The 20832-nt window shown below is 42.5% G+C and overlaps 1 protein-coding gene across 1 annotated transcript; it reads left to right on the top strand.

The window, feature by feature from the left end:
• The first annotated feature begins 1162 nt into the window (after positions 1–1162).
• Positions 1163–19247, top strand: CISD2 (CDGSH iron sulfur domain 2). Its single transcript, XM_074950690.1, has 3 exons — positions 1163–1365; positions 16931–17145; positions 18785–19247. The coding sequence occupies exons 1-3, from the start codon at positions 1263–1265 to the stop codon at positions 18872–18874; spliced, it is 408 nt and encodes a 135-aa protein (XP_074806791.1). The 5' UTR covers positions 1163–1262; the 3' UTR covers positions 18875–19247.
• The last annotated feature ends 1585 nt before the right edge of the window (positions 19248–20832 follow it).

A 20832-nucleotide genomic window follows, 5' to 3' on the forward strand; every position in this document is an offset into this window, starting at 1 on the left:
TGTTAGATATTAGCCCTAGTAAAACCCTAGTCAAGACAAGACAGGTTGTACTTTAGTACCTGCTAATCTAATCAAGTTAAATTGCAAGAAGGTGCCTAGGGTTTAACTTGAATAGGCTAATGGCTTGTCTACACTGGCAATGTTAAAGTGCTGGTGCGACAGTGCTTTAATGTGGCTTGTGTAGTCACGGAACAGCACTGGGCGCTTAAAGAAAAGAGCAAAACCCCACCTCCGCAAGGAGCACAGCTCCCAGCACTGGTACATTGTCTATACTGGCACATTACAGCACTGAAACTTGCAGCGCTCAGGGGTGTTTTTTCACACCCAGATCATTAATGAAGATATTGAACAAAACTAACCCCAGGACTGATCCCTGGGGCACTCTGCTGGATACCGACTGCCAACTAGACATCCAGCCGTTGATTGCTACCTGTTGAGCCAAACAATCTAGAAGCAGCGAGATCATGGTGATGGCTGGTTTGTCTTAATTCCATTTTTCTCCATACATTCGGTTTTTATATTACTCTATCACTGCCCTTAACTGTCTTTACTTTCACCAGTTTCATATTATTTTATAAAATAGTATTACCTCGCCTTGCCCATTCCCTTTCTACTTTTGCCTTTTTGCATTTTAACCCCACTTTACTAACGGAATCTACCTCACGCACCTTCCAGACCTTTGCTTATGTTTAAGCCCCCTGCAATATTCTGCACACTTGTGCCAATCCAGTCCCGTGATTTGGGAAAGTGGGGTGGCATTTCTGCCCTCCTTGAGCGCCTCCCGCCCCGTCACACGGCGGGAGCCCGCTGCCCTCTGCGAGGCCTTCCCCGGGGCGGCGCTCCGGGAGCTCACCCCCGCGCCCATCCCGGCCCCACGTCGGGCCGCAGTCCTGCTGCAAACGCTTCCCGGGATGCCCCGCTGTATGCAGGCGAGTAGCTCGCGGGCACAACCTCGCTCGTGCGCTTAACACCGCAGAAGCCTAGAGCTCAGAGCCAAGCCCCAGGCCCGCCGCCAGCCCGAGCCCCCGGCACGCTAGAGCAAGAGAAGCTCGCGCCGCCCTCAGCGCTAACAGCAGGCGTGTCACTTGCCCAGTGCGCACGCGCACTAGCCTCCAGCCCGCCGGCAGCGGCCCGCGCCGTCCGCACATGCTCAGTAGCTGATACCCCCCCTTCCCCCCCTCCTTGGAGGAAGGGCACCGTTGTGGCATGACAAGGGAGAGGGCGGGGAGGCCGCCGCGTAGCGCCCGTCCCCCCACGTCGCCATGCCGCTAGAAAGCTTGGCTCGCATCATCAAAGTGCAGCTGCCTGCCTACCTCAAGCGCCTGCCCTTGCCCGAGAGCATCAGCGGCTTCGTCAGGCTGACAGGTACCGCCGGCTGGCCCCCCTCTGCTAGCCCCGCCAGGATCCAGCCTCCCCCCGGCCGGCCCTGGCCTTCCCCTATTCCCTCCCCCCCCGCCCCCCAGCCAATTCCTTCCCCTTCCTGCCTCATCCTATTACCCCTTCCCCGGCGTCCCCCACCTCTTCCCTTCCCAGCTCACCATCCAATTCCCCAGCTCCCCCCTCCCCCCCCCCATCTTCCCACTGCTTCGTCCCCATCCCATTGCTTTCCCTTCCCACACCTCCCCTGCCCGGAGCTCCCCTTTCTTGCCCCGATGGGTGTCAGGAAGGAGGAAGTGAACCAGCGAACATAACTGGCAGGAGAGTTGCTGGTCTCCTGCTGGTGGGTGAAAGTTTGCCCTTGTGTGCCTTAGTTTCCCTCTGCCTAAGGGGATGACTGCACTTCTGCCTTGTGTGCTTCACCGTGGCAGACAGAGAAGCAAGTCTGTGGCTAAAATAAAATAACCGCCGGGGTAAAATATTTACTCTTGCAAAATGTTACTTCCCCCAGATCTAGTGAGAGTTGTTCCTACCAGTCTTAAGAATGACTCTGTTGACTGCCAGGCCAGCCCAGCGCTGCAGTCTCTTCCCTGGATCGAGTGGTGTTCTTTATGCTTCCAGCAGCAAGATTTTGCAGTCTGAAAATGGGTAATAAATCTGATTATGCCTGTGGCCGGAATAGACTCTCCAGCTTGCTTCTCTATAGCTATATGGGCTGTGCCTAGCTCATAGGACAGAAAGCAGGTTTTATCATGAGACATGACTTGAAGACCTGCAGGGAGCAGCTGTTTTGAGTAAGAAGGGGATGGATGTTTTACAGGTCTTTCCTAACTGTAACCATACTTTGAAATCTTACACATCACTTTAGTAGCTCTCCCTCAGTTCAAATTGTAATCACAGCTCAGCCTGGACTAATTAACCATGTTGTAATTGGTAAGTATAAGACTTGTACTTTTAACCTAAAAAACAAATCCACATTAGGTTAAAAAAAGGTCAAACAGGCTTAACAAGTTTTTATCTGTTCCATAATTACCAGCAACGATTCTTAAACCAGTGTTAAACTGAACCTACTTTAGAAATATCAACTAACATACTTTGTGCCTGATTTTCATTTTCACTGAGGCCCCTTTCCATTTTGACCGATGCTCATTACCCTTTACCATGAGCCTTAGACTAAATTAATATCACGCTTTTTTTAAGGCTCCCCATCTGTAGTTCAGTTACAGCCAAGTTAGGGGACCTGGTTAACTTTGTTCTGTAACTAACCTAACCCAGTTGCCGAACAAAAAAAACCCACCACCTTGATTTCTTAAAAACAACTGTTTGACAGAGCACCCTTTAAAAAAAAAAGTTACATACTATTTAAAGTATTTCTCTAAAATGTTATAGAAAGGATTTTCTGCTCACATGGTGACTTTTTTTTAAAATAAGTGTCTCCTTAGCAAGGGAAAAAACTGACTGACTGCATAAGGGAAATAGGGAAAATAACCATACAAAGTGCTGCCAATTGCACAAAGTGAACTAACTGAAAAGAGATTTTTTTCCCCTCCTATCTTTGTCCGTGTTCTCTGTACTTACTACAATTATGGTTTCCAACAGAATTGTGATTTTTTTCAGGTTTGTGTCCCATTAAGATCCCAACTATGTTACAAATGAGAACTATTTGAACCTGGTTTCTAGACTCAGTTGTAGTGGGTTTAGGACCTCAAGTATCATATTGTTTTAGCTAGCACGGTTTGTTTGGAGACATAAAAAAAATTAAATTGTTCTGGCAGGGTAAAAGGTCCTTTAAGATGCAGTCAGACTAATTTGTCCATACTGCATCAGCAAGCTGTACCATCTTCATGAGTGTTGGAAAACAGTTTATCTACAACTAGGCTTAAGTACTATTTTCCAGCACGTTTACACTGTGTGTTTACTTAGTATCCCATAATATCTCTGGCTATCTGTGCCAGGCTGGACCGTATTGAGCTCTATGCTTCTCCTCAAAGTTCTCTTGTTTGACTGACATTGGTAATCATTCTGTACTGAAATGAAGGGCTGGATTCAATTCCCATAAAAGTTGATGTGAAGTCTCCACAGTTTCAGTAAGAGTTGGATCAGGTCCTATATAATCTTAACATTTGATATTTCCTGACTTCAGTGCTTGATCAGGCAACTGTAATATTGCATTAACATAAGAATGATGTTTTAAAATTTAATTCTCTAGGTTTTTTTTTTTTTTAAACTTCTTGGATTTAGGTTGTCTACACTAGCATATTTGTCAGTATAATTTATGTTGCTCAGGAGTGTGAAAAAACACCACCACCCCTTTGAGGGACATAATTTACACCGACAGAAGCGCTGGTGTGGACAGCGCTATGTCCAAGAGAGACGATCTCCTACCGACATAGCTACCACCACTCATTGGAGATGGTTTAATTATGTCGATGGGAGAGCTCTCTCCCATCAGGATAGAGCGGCTACACAAGCGATCTTACAGTGGCACAGCTGCATCGATAGAGCTGTGCTGCTGTAAACTCATTAGTGTAGACATGGCCCTAGCCTCTTCATACATTTATGTAACTGAGGAGGTATGAAATCTACCTGTATATTCATACACACCACATCTATCAAAGTGCACAACTGACAGCATAATGGAATACACTACTTTTAATGCTCAATCCTGCAGTTTCAAACATAACTATTAAACACGAGCTTTTAAAAACTTAGCAAAGTACTTACTGGTCACTCAGGCCAGTTAGCATACCAACTTTGAAGCTTCAGTCATATGAGTTATTCAGTCAATGAGTTATTAGAAAAAGGTAATCAAAACATTTAAGAGTGAGGTGGGGAGCAGAGCTGTTTACTCTCAAATCAATTAGCTGAAAGGATTTTGTTTAAACTTAGAATAAAATAAATCACCACCTCTGGGAGGGGCCAATCATGTGACATTTCAGTCCCAAAGGTGAATGTTTCAGAAAGCAATGAACATAGGTAGAAGAGGGGATTAGAATGGAAACTGCTGTGTGATTGCTGTAGAAATTTGGGACAATTTTTTAGCTGAAAAATTCCAGAAGTCCTGTACATTCACTAGCTCTGGTACTTAATGATTTAATGAACACTTGAACAATCAAGCATAGTGAAAGTATGGATGCAGATACAAAATGCAGTCAGAAATACATAGCTACACGGCTAACATTCCAAATCTGGACACAGGATTCATTTCTGCAGTATTTAATAGGCTGATGTCCATGGTCACACTTAAATGTCTTTTCTCTACGATGTAATGTATGCATCATGTTGATAGCACTAAATTGAGAAAAACAGCCAAGAATGCTATGCGTGCAAGGTTGAAGTGTTTCAGTCTTATGGCACACAGTAAACAATGTCTTTTTCAAGAGCATCCTCCTTGAAATAATATGCTCTTGGCTCACAGCCCCTTTTTTCTTAGCAGCAGCTTGACATAACAGCACATGATTGATAGTATGACTTTGCTTGTAACCTCTATGTTGGATACCATCAGAGATGAAAAGACATGAAAGTATTCTAGGTTAAAGATGCTGAATCTCTCACCACCACCACCTGTTTGCTTGAGAGCATGCACGCTACAGATTGACTGAATTGTGATAAAGGACATTTGAGCAGAGCTTTCTGGGTAGTGTCTTATGGTTGATTTAAGCCTCTTATATTTGCAAGCCTACTAGTCTTCAAAGATTTACACTAGCTTTTGTGGCAGAGCTCCAACCTTGTCCCCGTGGGTCCCACGCTGCCAGGCAGTTTATGCTAGTTTCAGAGGCTCACTGCAATCCTCCACATAGCCCTTCTCTCTCTCTAGGGCCAGGGATACAGTCTACTGAGCCCTTTTCATCATAAGCCAACAAGGTCATCAGTGAGAGCTCCCACAGTCTCTGTTGCTCCTACAGCCTCATGCCAAAACAATGTAGCCTGTCCTGACAGGGGCCTGTTTTCCCCTTCCAGGAGATGTTTCTGTAGTGGTAGGTTGAGGGGAACCCAGGCCCACCCTCTACTCTGGGTTCCAGCCCAGGGACCCTAATGGTAGCAGCTGTTAGCAGCCAACCTTTCACTGCCAGAGATGCTATATTTCCTCAGGCCACTTCTCCACAGCTCTCCTGATTCTCCCTTACCAATTACTCGAGGGTGTCTTTGTTAACCAGCCCTTCAGCCATATTTGTTCTCCTCTACCTGCCTGGCATGAGTCCTTTTATAGTATCCGAGGGGCCTTAATTAGAGTCAGGTGGTCACATTAGCATAATGGCCTCACCTGACTCTTTGCAGGTTAATTGGAGTCAGGTGTTCTCATTAGCCTGGAGCAACCCCTGCTCTGGTCAGTCAGGGAACAGAAAACTGTTAATCCAGTGGCCAGTATATCTGTCTTCTACTACTCTGCTATACCTAACTGGCCTGGGTCTATCACACTTTGTAATTTGCAATTATATTCATAGGAGTTATGTAGATTTGCGGTAGTGACAAAATGCTTTGCACTTCACCATAGAACCTTGCCATGGCAGCAACTTTGGTGCGGAAACGGCAGAGTTCTGCTGATTCGTCCCTTCGTGGTATGTATAGGCTTCTGTGATATTGATAATTTAAACTGAAATGATGTTCACCTCCATGTAAGCTCTTCTTTAAGGACAGCGCCAGCAGTAAATGCCGGAGCTGTGATACCTTCTGGAAAAGATTAGGGAATTCAGTTCCCACTTATGTCAAACTTCATATAAACCTTTACAAATATTAACAATTTAGCAATATTTAGCAATTATTTTAGTAACTTAGCAGTTTTATTTGCTGTCTATCAGGTTTTTTAAACTGAGTATGGTAAGGTTGAACCCACTTACTAGAGAAGAGGAGAGGAGGAAAAAAAGCTGCCTTTATGCTTCTGTTACGGAGTTACTAGGCAATGCTGTGGAACTACTTTAGACGAAGCCAGTTAGGACTTTGGGGGAGCCTTTTTTTGTGAGCAGACTGTTTTTAGGGCAAGAAGCTTACACAGCTTTGACCTTTTTGGGTTTGACCTTTTGAGCATTTAGGGTTTTTTTTGTTTGTTTGTTTGTTTTAAACTGTGCACTTTTTACAGTGAGTTCGCACAGGCGGGGCTCCTGGGGAAGCCAGAGGGCCGTGCCCCTGCCAACTTTGCGTTTAGACGTGACTTTTAGTCAGCCAGTAAAACAGAAAGTTTATTAGGTGACAGGAACATGGTTTAAAACAGAGCTTGTAGGTACAGAGACCAGGACCCCTTAGTTAGGTCCATTTTGTGGGGCAGGGAGCCCAGAGCCCCCTCTGGCCCTTCCTTCATTTTTTTAAGTGAGCTTTAAACTGAAACTTTTTCGCCCCTCCTCTTGTCTTTTTTCTGGGCCAGGAGGCCACCTGATTTTTTTGTTTGTTTGTTTTTCAACAGCTTTAGTTGGCACCTTTGCAGAGAAGGGGCCCAGGCCATTAGTTGCCAGGGGACAGTGTGTTGGCCATTGTTTGTGCAGACACCATTACACTGGCCCTTTAGGGCTTTGCAACAATTACACCCCCTTATTTTACCCCATAGATACTTAAGAAATGCATAGGGGAAACTAAGGCACACATACAGTATTTAGACAAAACATTAAGAACATTCCCATTTTGTCACATCTTCTCCCTAGGAGGAGGGAGTTTGGAAGGGGTGACAAATGACCACCACCTGAATTTTGCTTTTCCATGGAAAGGGCTCTAATGGGAGTGGACAGTGGAGGGTTTTGCCTGTCATCTCTACATTCTAATGGGGTGCCTCAGCTCCTGTGAGAACAGGACAGCTTGGTGACTTACAGAAAGGGTATTTTAATGCTCCTCTCAAACTGACTATGCGAAGGTCTAAAGGCCCCCTCCACTGAAATGTTGGAGGATTTTGATCCACGCCCCCGAGAACACTGATTGAAACTTTCAGAAAGAGAGAGGGTTTCTTTTTTAAAAACAATGAAGGTTGGAAAATATTTAAACTTTTGCTTTACATCTTTTTAAAAAAATTAAAAAGACCCTTTTGAGTTATCTTTCAAAATTTTTATAAGTCAAAAATCTTAAGTCTTGTTTGGTTTAATAATAAGAATAATAATTAATAATAAATAATAAAGCAAACAGCAGGGCCTATGAAGAGAGCATCTAAATAGGATACCTAGGAGGGAAGAGAGCACTGGGCTCCTCACCCAGTGCATTTAGACCCTGCTCTCTCTGGGAGAGAGGACACCTTTAGTATGTTACAAAATGCTTTTGTAAATTAGATGCTTTAAAGAAAATTAAAGCTATCTGAATGATTGATAGAACATACGGGTACACTAGAACCTCAGTTATGAACATCTCGGGAATGGAGGTTGTTTGTAACTCTGAAATGTTTATAACTCTGAACAAAACGTTTTGGTGGTTCCTTCAGAAATTTACAACTGAACATTGATTTAATACAGTTTTGAAACTTTACTATGCAGAAGAAAAATGCTGCTTTCCTTTTTTTTTTTTTTTTTTTTTTTTTTTAGTAGTTACATTTAACATAGTACTGTACTTGCTAATATTTTTTCCTCTCTGCTTCTGCCTGATTGTGTACTTCCGGTTTCAAATGAGGTGTGTGGTTGACTGGTCAGTTCATAACTCTGGTGATCGTAACTCTCGGGTTCTTCTGTTCAGCGCTCCAGGGAGTTGTGGGCATGCATATGTGGAATTCAGCACAAAAACTCAGCCTGGTAAATGGAGATGGTTGCATATTGAATAGGAAACTGAGCACATAAAAATTAGACCTTAGAAAGCTACATTAATACAACATATTTACTTGGTTTCCTGACATGCTTTTAAGTCTTTGGCTCTGATCTGTGCTGACCAATCCTTTTACCCTTGTAGAGTTACATTCACTTCAGTGGCACTGCACATGGGCAAAAGGGTCTGCCCGCCCAGATCAAATGGCAGGAACCTTAAGTTTTTCAAGCAGCAGCTGAAATGTGGGCATGTTGAATAATCAGTTTTGAAGTACTAAATTTATACAGCAATACACTCTACTACATTGCTTTATGGAATCATTTAATGATGGGACATGTTTGCCTGCTTCTTCCAAAAAGTTGCTCAACAAGAATACAGCCAAATCAGTGGGGTTATGGTGCCAAAACTGCTCTTGAACTTAGTAATCAGCAGGAATTTTCACTTAATTTTTAGCAGACGCTGCTCTTTGACTAGAGCTCATTTAAAGATACCTTCAAAGTGTTTCCCTAACTCTCGAAAAACTAACCATTTGAAGTGTGAAACAGACATCTGGTTACTTCTTTTGTTGAATTTTTCCCCCTGAAGGGCTGCAGTTGGAGACTAAGGACTTGTCTGCCCTAGGAAGTTGTACCACTTTACAATCCAACAGCAAACCAGAATAGTTATTGTTTCCTGGTTTGTAGAATTTATGTTCTGCACGGTGCTTGCTCTAAGCACTGTGGCAGCTGTAATTCAATAAGTTTCTGATTAAGAACGAAAAGATTACTGTATACTAATACAACCATATTTTGTATAAAGCAGATTAAATATACAAGCATTTTCTAGGACATTTGCTACTCTTTGTATTGTATTACAGTCCGTTTGTTGTTCTCCTGTCCCTAACTTGCCTACTTTTCTCTGTGCTTAGGTCATGAGCACCTAGGAGAAGGGTTTGTCCCATCTTGAATGTCTGGGAAACGGCTAGCTCTGGTAGCTAGTAGGCGCTAGTGTTAGTTGTTAGCATTTGTAGGTACTACAATAATCAAATCATCCCAACATTTAGATAATTGTTGTAGGTGTGTTTATCATTTTACAAAACATTTGTAGACAAGATCACTGCCTTGAATATTATGCAGTCTAACTCAAAGTATTCACAGAGTAACAACTCAAATTCAAGACAAGGAAGGAGATATTTATAGAACTATCAATTGAATTATGGTCAATGAAAGATTACTATACAGCACAGAAGCATAGAGTCAAAATTTTATTTAATTTATAGTAGTAAATATTAGTAATAAAGAGAATGAATGTTCTTTGGCAGCCACAAATGAAAATGTACAAACTTTGATTTAGTTTGTTTCCTGGTTGTGAAAGAAGGGAATTGAGTGATTTTAAATTATGGTATTTAAAGATATTATTTGTACTGAGTGAGCATCTGCTTGGCCATCAATCAAGGATCAGGGTGCTGTGCTAAGCACCATACTCACTAAGCACGCATTTGTTTGAGTCTTGATCTTGTAGTCTCAAGCAAAAGCAGGCCTGACCCCAGAGTCAGGGTGGGCAGTAAAATAATATTTGGTTATTAGAACTTTTCTTCTTTTGCATCCCTAAGTTTAATTAGGAAAAACTGACCCTGAGAGTCTTAAAGTTCTTGCCTTATCAATCACAGAGAAATGAGGGGGAAAACACATGGTGGAGAGCAGCATCTTACATACAGCTTTGTATTTTAGGCTAATAAAAATCCGGAGCCCCCTCTACCCTAGAAACTGAACCATTTTTTGAGATCTGAGGTCAGTCATGGCCTCTCTCTGACTGCTTGTGTTGACAGGGACAAACTATAATCAATGCAATATACAGAACCAGAATTTACCCCGAAAGTACAAGCATCAAGGGTTAGCAGGGAGGAAGGGAACAGTGTTTGGCACTGGGTTTCAGACACGATCTTAGTGTTAAAAAGAAAAGGAGTACTTGTGGCACCTTAGAGACTAACCAATTTATTTGAGCATAAGCTTTCGTGAGCTACAGCTCACTTCGTCGGATGCATTCAGTTGAAAATACAGTGGGGAGATTTATATACATAGAGAACATGAAATAATGGGTGTTACCATACACACTGTAACCAGAGTGATCACTTAAGGTGAGCTATTACCAGCAGGAGAGTGGGGGGGTGGGTGGGAACCTTTTGTAGTGATAATCAAGGTGGGCCATTTCCAGCAGTTGACAAGAACCTCTGAGGAACAGTGGCGGGTGGGGGAGAGGGATAAACATGGGGAAATAGTTTTACTTTGTGTAATGACCCATCCACTCCCAGTCTCTATTCAAGCCTAACTTAATTGTATCCAGTTTGCAAATTAAGTCCAATTCAGCAGTCTCTCATTGGAGTCTGTTTTTTAAGTTTTTTTTGTTGCAGTATTGCCATTTTTAGGTCTGTAATCGAGTGACCAGAGAGATTGAAGTGTTCTCCAACTGGTTTTTGAGTGTTATAATTCTTGACGTCTGATTTGTGTCCATTTATTCTTTTACGTAGAGACTGTCCAGTTTGACCAATGTACATGGCAGAGGGGCATTGGTGGCACATGATGGCATATATCACATTGGTAGATGTGCAGGTGAACGAGCCTCTGATAGTGTGGCTGATGTGATTAGGCCCTACAATGGTGTCCCCTGAATAGATATGTGGGCACAGTTGGCAACGGGCTTTGTTGCAAGGATAGGTTCCTGGGTTAGTGGTTCTATTGTGTGGTTGCTGGTGAGTATTTGCTTCAGGTTGGGGGGGCTGTCTGTAGGCAAGGACTGACTGGCCTCTCTCCCAAGATCTGTGAGAGTGATGGGTCATCCCTCAGGATAGGTTGTAGTTCCTTGAAGATGCGCTGGAGAGGTTTTAGTTGGGGGCTGAAGGTGATGGCTAGTGGCGTTCTGTTATTTTCTTTGTTGGGCCTGTCCTGTAGTAGGTGACTTCTGGGTACTCTTCTGGCTCTGTCAATCTGTTTCTTCACTACAGCAGGTGGGTATTGTAGTTGTAAGAATACTTGATAGATACCAATGTGATATATGCCATCATGTGCCAGCAATGCCCCTCTGCCATGTACATTGGTCAAACTGGACAGTCTCTACGTAAAAGAATCAGTGGACACAAATCAGACGTCAAGAATTATAACATTCAAAAACCAGTTGGAGAACACTTCAATCTCTCTGGTCACTCGATTAGACTTAAAAATGGCAATACTGCAACAAAAAAAACAGACTCCAACGAGAGACTGCTGAATTGGACTTAATTTGCAAACTGGATACAATTAAGTTAGGCTTGAATAGAGACTGGGAGTGGATGGGTCATTACACAAAGTAAAACTATTTCCCCATGTTTATACCCCCCCTCTATTCCCCCACTGTTCCTCAGACGTTCTTTTCAACTGCTGGAAATGGCCCACCTTGATTATCACTACAAAAGGTTCCCCCCCCACCCCACCCCCCTGCTCTCCTGCTGGTAATAGCTCACCTTAAGTGATCACTCTTGTTACAGTCTGTATGGTAACACCCATTGTTTCATGTTCTTTATGTATATAAATCTCCTCACTGTATTTTCCACTGAATGCATCCGATGAAGTGAGCTGTAGCTCATGAAAGCTTATGCTCAAATAAATTGGTTAGTCTCTAAGGTGCCACAAGTCCTCCTTTTCTTTTTGCGAATACAGACTAACACAGCTGCTACTCTGAAACCTATCTTAGTGTTGTCATACCCTTAGTGTTCAAAAGTTTCCATCTCTCATTTTCTTGTCGTGGCTGCCTCTTCCCCCCAGTCCCATGTGTTTCTTCACAACAGTCATGCTGAAGTGTACAGTACAGTCATGATTATTATGTTTTTTTATGCTGGCAGTATAAATATATACAATATATAGACAACCTTTATGAGCACATCATTTTGATGTACAGATGAGTGAGGTAAGATAAGCGTCAGATTCCTTGTAGGAATTACGTACTGATTATACTTCAGTTTTTCAGTGGAGGGCCACAGGCACAATTTTTGTGGGCTTTCCATCTAACCTCTATACTAAGGGGGCTATTGGTAACCTAAGTAGCATCCCATACAGGAAGAGGCCAGTCTTAGGAAGCCTCTTTTACAAATGTTTGAGCCACCTCTGTTCAGAATATATGCTCCTGTAGTTGCTGTGAAAGTGTGTGTGGGGTGAAGGGGATGGGATAGAGAAGGCAGGGGCACATTGAGAAGTAGCCTCCACAGACCACTTGAGTGAATCTCTGACCTTGTCATCTTACATAGTAGGGTGACAAGCTGCATGTGGATCTAATAAGGGATTTGGGGTTTCTTAATTTATTATTTAAACTGTGATCCAACACTGACAGGACTGTGTTCTCCCTGCCCCACCTAACTTGCCGAGTTATCTCGTGGGAATCTGAAAATTGGAGGGTTTTTTTTTTTTTTTTTGTTTAGAGTGCATAAAAGTGAGAACTCATTGACTGACTGAATCTAAAAACAGGAAGCAGTACAATCATCTGTTAGAAAAAGCCCTCTGCTAGTTAACTTTGAGGCAAACATAATTCAGGAAGTAACTTCTGAATTTGCATAGGGCCTGGAGTCACTGAAAATCCAAATGCAATAGCATGTTGCATGCTGAATGGTGGATAGTTCATACACGTTTAGTGTTTTAACTTACTGATGAGCTGCTCTGTAGCCAGTTAGAATAGAAAGTGGTATAATTACAGTAGTAAGTGAGCACCTACTAGCGCATACATGATTTAGTTTTTGAAACAGATATTAGAAAGTAATTAAAAAAGGCAACAGAGCTACCTCTACTGCTCAGTTTTAATATGAACACCAGTTTTTGTACTCAAGAACCACTCTGGCTGACACACTCCTTCCACCTGACTTTTTTTCTTTTCTTTTCCAAATGAGAGGGAGAGGACAGAATATTAGCTGTGGATGCTTCAATGTACGCTGTGGCCATTCACTTTAGTTAGGCTGACAGTGTCAGGGTTCTCTTTCTGTTCACATCTAATAAAGGGTCTTGTTGTTGTTAGGGAACTTAAAAAGTGTGAGTATGGGGGAAAAAAAAAAAATGAGTGGACATCTACTTCCCAGAAACTAATAAGGGGAAAAATAGGGAGGGTGGCAACACCCTGGTAAGATGCCTATGCCCCAGCTTCTTGGGTGAGAGTTGGGATTCCTGTCGTGTTACTCCTAAACACTCCCCAGGGTCTCCACTTTTTGGATTGGTCTTTGGCTAGCAGAAGTATAAGTTTGAAGATTCACCCCTTTCTGATTGTAGAGGGAGAAGGAAACTCTGGTCTCTTCCTTCTTCCCTTCTCTTGTGTTCTTTGGCGGGACAGAGATTTGTCTTTGTTACTCTACCCCCTTCCCACCCTCTGTTTTTTGGGTTCCCTCATAAATAGCTCCAGTGATTGCCTCTGTTGCTCAGCTTTCCCAAGCAATAGCACTGTAAAATTGGCTTGATTCTTATGTTTGTGTTGTCCACAGAATTCTGAATAGCATCAGTGGACAGAATATTGTTAATTTTGTTGCATCTGCTTCAGAAAGCTATGTGTAGCTATAGAGGCAATGGAGCTGCTTGTAGGCTCAGAAAGACATTACTGCATGAGCTCAAATTTGAAATGTGTTTTGTAAGCATTGGGGCTAGAAACTTGTTTTTAAATGAAAGTCGGTCTCTCTCTGCATGTCAGTTTTTCAAGATGTATTAAAGGGTATCCCTGTGGAAGTTCTGTGGCAATAGTTTGTGTCATGAGTCCTAGATAGGAAGCCCAAAACTGTAATCGAGGTGGGGGAGATTGGAGCCAAATGGGTGGAGGTGGCAGAAAAGAAAAAAACTGGTCGCAGTTGGAGCAGATACCAGAAAGGACAACCTCAGACCACACCCTACCACCGGGGGCAGCCCAAGGCCCCAACTACCCCCCAAGGAACCCTGCAGACACCTTATTGTCCCGCCACACCGTTGTCCAGCAACCCACCTCACCCCAATGACACGTCAGCTAATGTTTTAAATGTAACGAGCTGGGGCATGTAAAGGCCAACTGCCCCAAGAACCCCAACAGATTACAGTTCATTGCACCATAATCACACCAGAGGTCCTCAGGCCCAGATACCCTCAGAGCGGAGGGAAACTCTGAGTGTGGGTGGGAAGAAGGTCACCGCGTGGAGGGACACCAGAGCACAAGTGTCGGCTATCCTTAGTGGACTCAAATTTAATGGACCCAGAGATCCAAGTGACAATTCAACCCTTCAAGTCCAACTCTTTCAATTTGCCTACAGCCAAGTTGCCTGTCCAGTACCAGGGCTGTTCAGGAATGTGGACTTTTGCAGTCTATGATGATTATCCCATCCCCATGCTGTTGGGGGAAGACTTGGCCAATCATGTGAAGCTAGCCAGGAGGGTGGGAATGGTCACCCACAGCCAGGCTAAGCAAGCCGTCACACCTAGCTCTGTTCCGGAAACTTCTACCAGGACCCGGTCAGAGGTGATGGAACTGGACCCCGTGCCAACGTCTGCAACAGCAGTAGTGGATATAGTCCCAGAGACCCAGACAGAGTCAGTCCCAGAACTGGAACCAGCGGAACAACCAACACCAGAGGGCCCCACTGATCCTGAACTGGCAGCAGCCGATAACCCTACACAAGAGGCTCAGCCGGAGCCTAAACCCCAACATAGTGCACCAGCGGAGAGCGGTTCACAGTCAGCGCAAACAACCCCATCCCCTACATCGCTTCCAGAGGGACCAAGCCTAGGTCCACAATCCAATGAGGAACTGATGTCTCCAGCATCAAGGGAACAGTTCCAGACCGAACAGGAAGCAGATGAAAGCCTCCAGAGAGCTTGGACGACAGCATGAATTTTATTTTGATTCTCTGGAAAGCCTCCAGGTCCCTTATATACTGCAGAAGTCACTGGCTAGTGAAGCTAAAAACCCTCCGCATTTTGCTACCACAATACAAATAATAAATAACAGCTTCCTATCCTGGTTGTTACTGGTCTTTTCTCTGTGTTTCCTCTCTGTGTGTTTGTAACCAAGTGGGCTAAGACTTTGTTCCTCAGTCATGCCTACTAGATGAGCTAAATGTTCTGTCTTTGAGCTTGGCTTGAGGTTCTCCGTGCTATATTAAGATGCAAATCACTGTTCAAAAATCTATTTAATGCCATTTGATTCTAATGGCATTTTTAGATGAGGCCCTTCTTTTCCCTGTGCGTTTGTCTTATTGACTGTGCTACGTGTTTTTGTAAGTGCCCTACTTTGGTCTGTAGTGCTCCCATGTGTGCATCTTATCTGTCCTGGAGCTCTGAGTAGATCTTACAGATTTGGGGAGGCCAGGAGACTCACCTTCTCTGCTAGTGGGTCTACTGAATGTGTTGTTTGAAAAATTCTTTCAGAGGAGAGAATCTGTTCTTATGCTAACTGCATTCTTACTAAATGTACCTTCACAAGTTTAAAAAAAAATATTAAAATCCTTTAAGTGGTGGTTTGATTTCCAAATCTTCATGTTCTGGAACAAAAGCTTTCCATACAGCATTTTGTCGTATACATAACATCTGCTGTGTCAGCACACAGCGTGGTTAAGGCATAATTCCTATCTGCAAAACCTGACCACAGGATCACTTACTTCCTAAGAAAGTTCTTGAGACCTTATTTTCAGGATGCATTGTTTCTGCTATTGGCAATTGAAAGAATAGGTGAGGTGATGCCAGATTATCCTGGAACAGTAGTTGAGTCCACAAGGTACCACCGCTTACTTTAATCAGGTACACTTGAAAGGTTTGCTTCTCCGACTAGGTCATTGGTTCTTGCCATGCATACTCTGAGCCCAGTCTTTTGAGGTTCGGGGCACCCAACTCCCACTGGGTCAGTCAGAATTGGATGCTCAGCACCTTGCAGGATTAGACCTTCTGATGCAATTCAACTCTGGACAAGCTGACTGGAAAGAGACTTCTCTACTGAAATATTATTGCAGATTTGGATTTTAAACAAAGATTCACTCAGTTCTTCTGCCAATTTCCCTGCTGGAATGAGGGTACTCAAGACTTCACATAGCTGTCACATATGCTAATGACAGAACAGGCAAAACTATCAGATACCATTAACTTGGGTTTGAATAGAGACTGGGAGTGGCTGGGTCATTACACATATTGGATCTATTTCCCCATGTTAAGTATCCTCACACCTTCTCGTCAACTGTCTAAATGGGCCATCTTGATTATCGCTACAGAAGTTTTTTTCTCCTGCTGATAATAGCTCATCTTAATTAATTAGCCTCTTACAGTTAGTATGGCAACTTCCACCTTTTCATGTTCTCTGTATGTATATATATCTTCTTACTATATGTTCCATTCTATGCATCTGATGAAGTGAGCTGTAGCTCACGAAAGCTTATGCTCAAATAAATTTGTTAGTCTCTAAGGTGCCACAGTACTCCTTTTCTTTATGCTGTTAACAGTTCCTCTTATATTTGTTAGAAAATGCTCCAAGGCTAATTTGAGTGACCCGGTAAAGCATTAGGGAGCCTTCATTTAGTGTTAATCATGGTTTGATCTCTCCACTGATTCCCCTTCCTCTACTGCATCAATCTTAAACCACGAGTGAGAGCCTGGCCCCACTGAGATCAATGGGAGTTTTGCTCTAGACTTCCGTGGAGCCAGGATTTTACCCTTTGTTCTGTCTCCAGAAACCTATGTGCTCCTCCTCTATTTTCCAATCTCTCATCTCATTTCACTAGTCCACTCCATCTGTTAGCCTCGATTCCCTACTCATTCTAAATCAAACAGGAAGAGCTGCTGCTGTGCCATTTGAGTGTAACTGATACTGTTCACAATCCTAGTGCTCTATATAAGTCTAGTGTGTTTTTTAGTTTCAGAATGGCTGCGGTTATTGCCGTTCCTGGGTGTCCTGGCACTACTTGGATATCTGGCTCTTCGTCCATTCTTCTTGCGGAGGAAACAGCAGAAGGATAGCTTGATTAACCTCAAGATCCAGAAGGAAAATCCCAAAGTAGTAAATGAAATAAACATTGAAGATCTGTGCCTCACTAAAGCAGCTTACTGCAGGTGTTGGCGTTCTAAGACGGTAAGGTACTTTATAGCAACGGTATAGGGCTATGGAGTTAACTTTTTATTATTGTCAGTTCTGCTTTCTGTGAATTGGAGCACATTACTCCCACCCTGATGCTGGACAGGTTCATGGGTTCTCTAAGAGTTGTGCAATTCTTTTTCTCCACTCTAAACCTACATATGCAGGAGAGCTTAGACACCTACAAGCCACTTGACTGTCTGTTCTGCGCACAATAAGTAGAGCGGCCACCCTTTAGTCTGGTGCAGTGATTCTCAAACTTTTGTACTAGTGACCCCTTTCACATAGTAAGCCTCTAAGTGCGACACCCCCCCCCCCCAATACATTAAAAATACTTTTTTATATATTTAACGCCATTATAAATGCTGGAGGCAAAGCGGGGTTTGGGGTAGAGGCTGACAGCTCACGACCCCCCACATAACCTCATAACCCCCTGAGGGGTCCTGACCCCCAGTTTGAGAACCCCTGGTCTGGTGAAAACTAAAGTAAATTTTGCCTTTTTCCTTTATGTATTTTGCTCTATTCCTGGAATAAACCAGGGCTGGACAAAAAACAGTTCCACCTCATGAAAAACTTCCAGATTTTTAAATTCATTTTTGTTCAGAAATTAATTTTTGTTCCACTTCAGAACAAGACCTTTCAATTTTTTTAACCCCAAAAGCGATTAACGTGGGACTCACAGGCCAAGTGACTGCCTTCACCAGCAGTCTATTCAGAAGTGGATTTCTCTCATTTTGACCTTATTTCAACCTAGACCTGTGAAACCTTCCCAATGAAGTGTTAAAACAGATCCTTTTGTACAAAACGTTTAGAAGAAACAGCATTTTCCAATGGGGGGAAAGGGGGTTTCATCAAAACTTGACCAACTCTGGAATGAACCTGAAAGTACATTGGGTGCCTCTGGTTTTAGCTGCTCCTCCATTGGGCTATTTTGTCATGGAGAATGTGTTTTAAAAAAAAAACAAAAACAAAACTCTCTTTGTAATGTTTTAGGCTATTGTACGGAGTTTAATTCCTCAGCAGCAGTGGTCTTCTGACTGACCAGTGCCATATACCTGATGGAAGATAGGGATTGCTTGGATGTTGGAAAAGAACAATAGGAGGAAACTTAAAAAATATATGTTTTCTTTGTAAAATGCTCTTAAGCTCCACCCTGATGCAACATGCTGTCTTTTGGCCCATTTAAATGCGTATGTATACTTCTGTGCAGAAAAAAGGTATCTAGTCTAAAGCTGCCCAGACTTTAGTACTTAGAGCTACCTTGTCAACTGGCTGGAAGTGAAAGGACTTTTCATTCATCTATTAAATTATACAATAATCATAAACTTGTATCCCTATCTTATCTGAGAAATTAAGATTAATTGCTACTTATTTGTCAATCATTTCTGCAGCTGGGTCACATTGTCCCTTATCCTTTCGCTTTAGGGAAGGAGTGGCAACAGCTCTAATTTAAGGGATGATGTGTTGCATTTGCTTCTTAAGTTATATTCTGAGCATTTCTGACCTTGTTGTTGTTTGTGTTGGTGGGGTCTTGATTTCACTCCAACTATATGGATTATCCTCTACACAAACGACCACCGCTTGTCTTAGTTGCTTGCTGTACAGTAAATACACTAATCATTCTTGTCTTTTCCAGTTCCCTGTCTGTGATGGCTCTCACAACAAACACAATGAATTGACAGGCGATAATGTGGGTCCACTAATACTCAAGAAGAAAGAAGTATAGAGAATCTCTAATTCATTAAATCATGACTGATGTGAAGTCATTTATACACTTGTAGTTGCAGGACACAATGTATTATGTACGTCTAATGGTTGCTGTAGATTTCCTTTTGGTTTAACCTATAGTTACAGGCAAGTGCTAGACCTAGGTCTGTGATTCGATACTTTGTATGTTCTGAAGAATAATGTCTTATGTAAAACTGTAAAGTAAACATCTTTGTAAATAAGCCTTTTTATCTGAACAGTGACCACTCCCAGTCTTACATCACGTTCATCCTGAAAAGATTAAGTTGTAATAAAAGCCATACTACTCTTAAATGGCCAGATGTGTATCTTTCCATTGCTTTTATTATAGGCTGAGATGCTGTTAAGAAAGAACAAAGACTGCTTTTCAGGGGGGAAAAAAAATCCTGTTTTTGTCCTACTTCGTGGGTCTGATCTTTAGCTGGTGTAACAGCTCCACGACTTCAGTTGAGCTATTTTAATTCACACCAGCTGAGGATTTGGCCTAATATGTGTAAATGACTAACTTCCTTTTACCATACCAGTCCTTCCACCCTGACCTGCTGCACAAAATATATTGTAAGATGTAGCCATATCAGAGGAACAAAAAATTGTTCCAAAGAGTATGGAAAAAGAAAATTAATAGCAGACATTACAGAAACATAGGTTGTCTGTATTCCAATGGCCGGAGGGAGTACAGATGCCCACATCAGTTGGTTTGTGCAGTAATCCTAGACTGTCTTCAAATTAAGTCACTGAGGTTAGGCAGCAATACTTACAGTGCACCCTTATTTCAGGGCTCCAAACTTAGACTTCAGCAGTTGTGAAGCAGGGACAGCAGTTTGCCCCTTGCAGATAATTCTTATACTCAAGATGATGCACTTTTACCCAATATGAAAGTCCCAACTCCAGGGATGGAGTAGGATTTGCTGATTAAATCACAGAACTGGATTCAAGGTGTGATCTTTATTCCTGTCTTTACTACTCCATCACACGGACACCCAGGATAAGTCACAACCTCCCTGTGCCACAGTTTCATCTATCAGTCTTCAATTCTTACTTAGCCAACAATGCTTATCAAAAGTTTTGATCCTTCAGTGAAAGGCACTATAGGTCAGTTTTCAAAGCCTAAAGAAAAATCTAACAGATGACAGTGCCACAATCTGCATTCTGTAGAGTTAGACCTTAAGGCCCCCTTTATACTAGTGATTTTTTTTTTTTTCACCATTAACAACAATTTAGCTGAACCAGTGCTAGTAATCTTGGAATTCCCTGCTGACTGCCAATACCATCCTCAACCTCATGTCAACACAGTCCTGAGAAATACTGCATTTAGACAGCAGCTTATCTACACTACAGCTTCTCTAATGGTAGACATTTTTTCCAATGTTTCTAATGTAAGCTTAGGCTCTGTCTATAACAGGTTGCATTTCTAGATTTAGTGAGAGGTGCTAAAAGGGCCTGGCTGTAGTAGAATATATGGTATTTTATAGGACAGTGTTTATAAAATGTCAGGATGCTATTGTGTTAACATACTTGGTCTACCAAACCATGTAATGGAACTGGAGTACAGACCTACTGTAAGGTTTTAATACTTTTCCAGAACATAGTTTGGTCTTGTCCTAATAAAGGCAAGGTCAAATTGTGTCAGAGTACTGTGTAGTTAGAACTTAGAAGATATTTCTAGTATAGAGGAGCCTTAAGATTACTATATGTATTGCCCATCTACTCAAAAATTACTATTGAGTCAATAGTGGAGAATTAACTATTATATAAAAGTACTAAAATAATTTGAACTGAAATCTTTAAGATTGGGCTTGAACTAGACTATCGCTTTTAGAGAGACATCTAAATTATTGGGCTTGATCGAAGAATTACTGGGTGAAATTCATGGCCTGTGTTTAAATGGTGTTTTCCACCCTTAAAATCCACAAGCTATCAAAAGAGGCTGGTTAAGTT

This window comes from Natator depressus, chromosome 4 (assembly GCF_965152275.1).
Source record: "Natator depressus isolate rNatDep1 chromosome 4, rNatDep2.hap1, whole genome shotgun sequence".
Classification (NCBI taxonomy): Eukaryota; Metazoa; Chordata; order Testudines; family Cheloniidae; genus Natator; species Natator depressus.

What these genes read in the sequence shown, in the direction of transcription:
- CISD2 (XM_074950690.1), top strand. Translation starts at nt 1,263, where the DNA reads ATGCCGCTAGAAAGCTTGGCTCGCATCATCAAAGTGCAGCTGCCTGCC. An exon ending in CGGCTTCGTCAGGCTGACAG is followed by an intron (nt 1,366 to 16,930) that starts GTACCGCCGGCT and finishes TGTGTTTTTTAG; the next exon opens with TTTCAGAATGGCTGCGGTTA. An exon ending in GGTGTTGGCGTTCTAAGACG is followed by an intron (nt 17,146 to 18,784) that starts GTAAGGTACTTT and finishes TGTCTTTTCCAG; the next exon opens with TTCCCTGTCTGTGATGGCTC.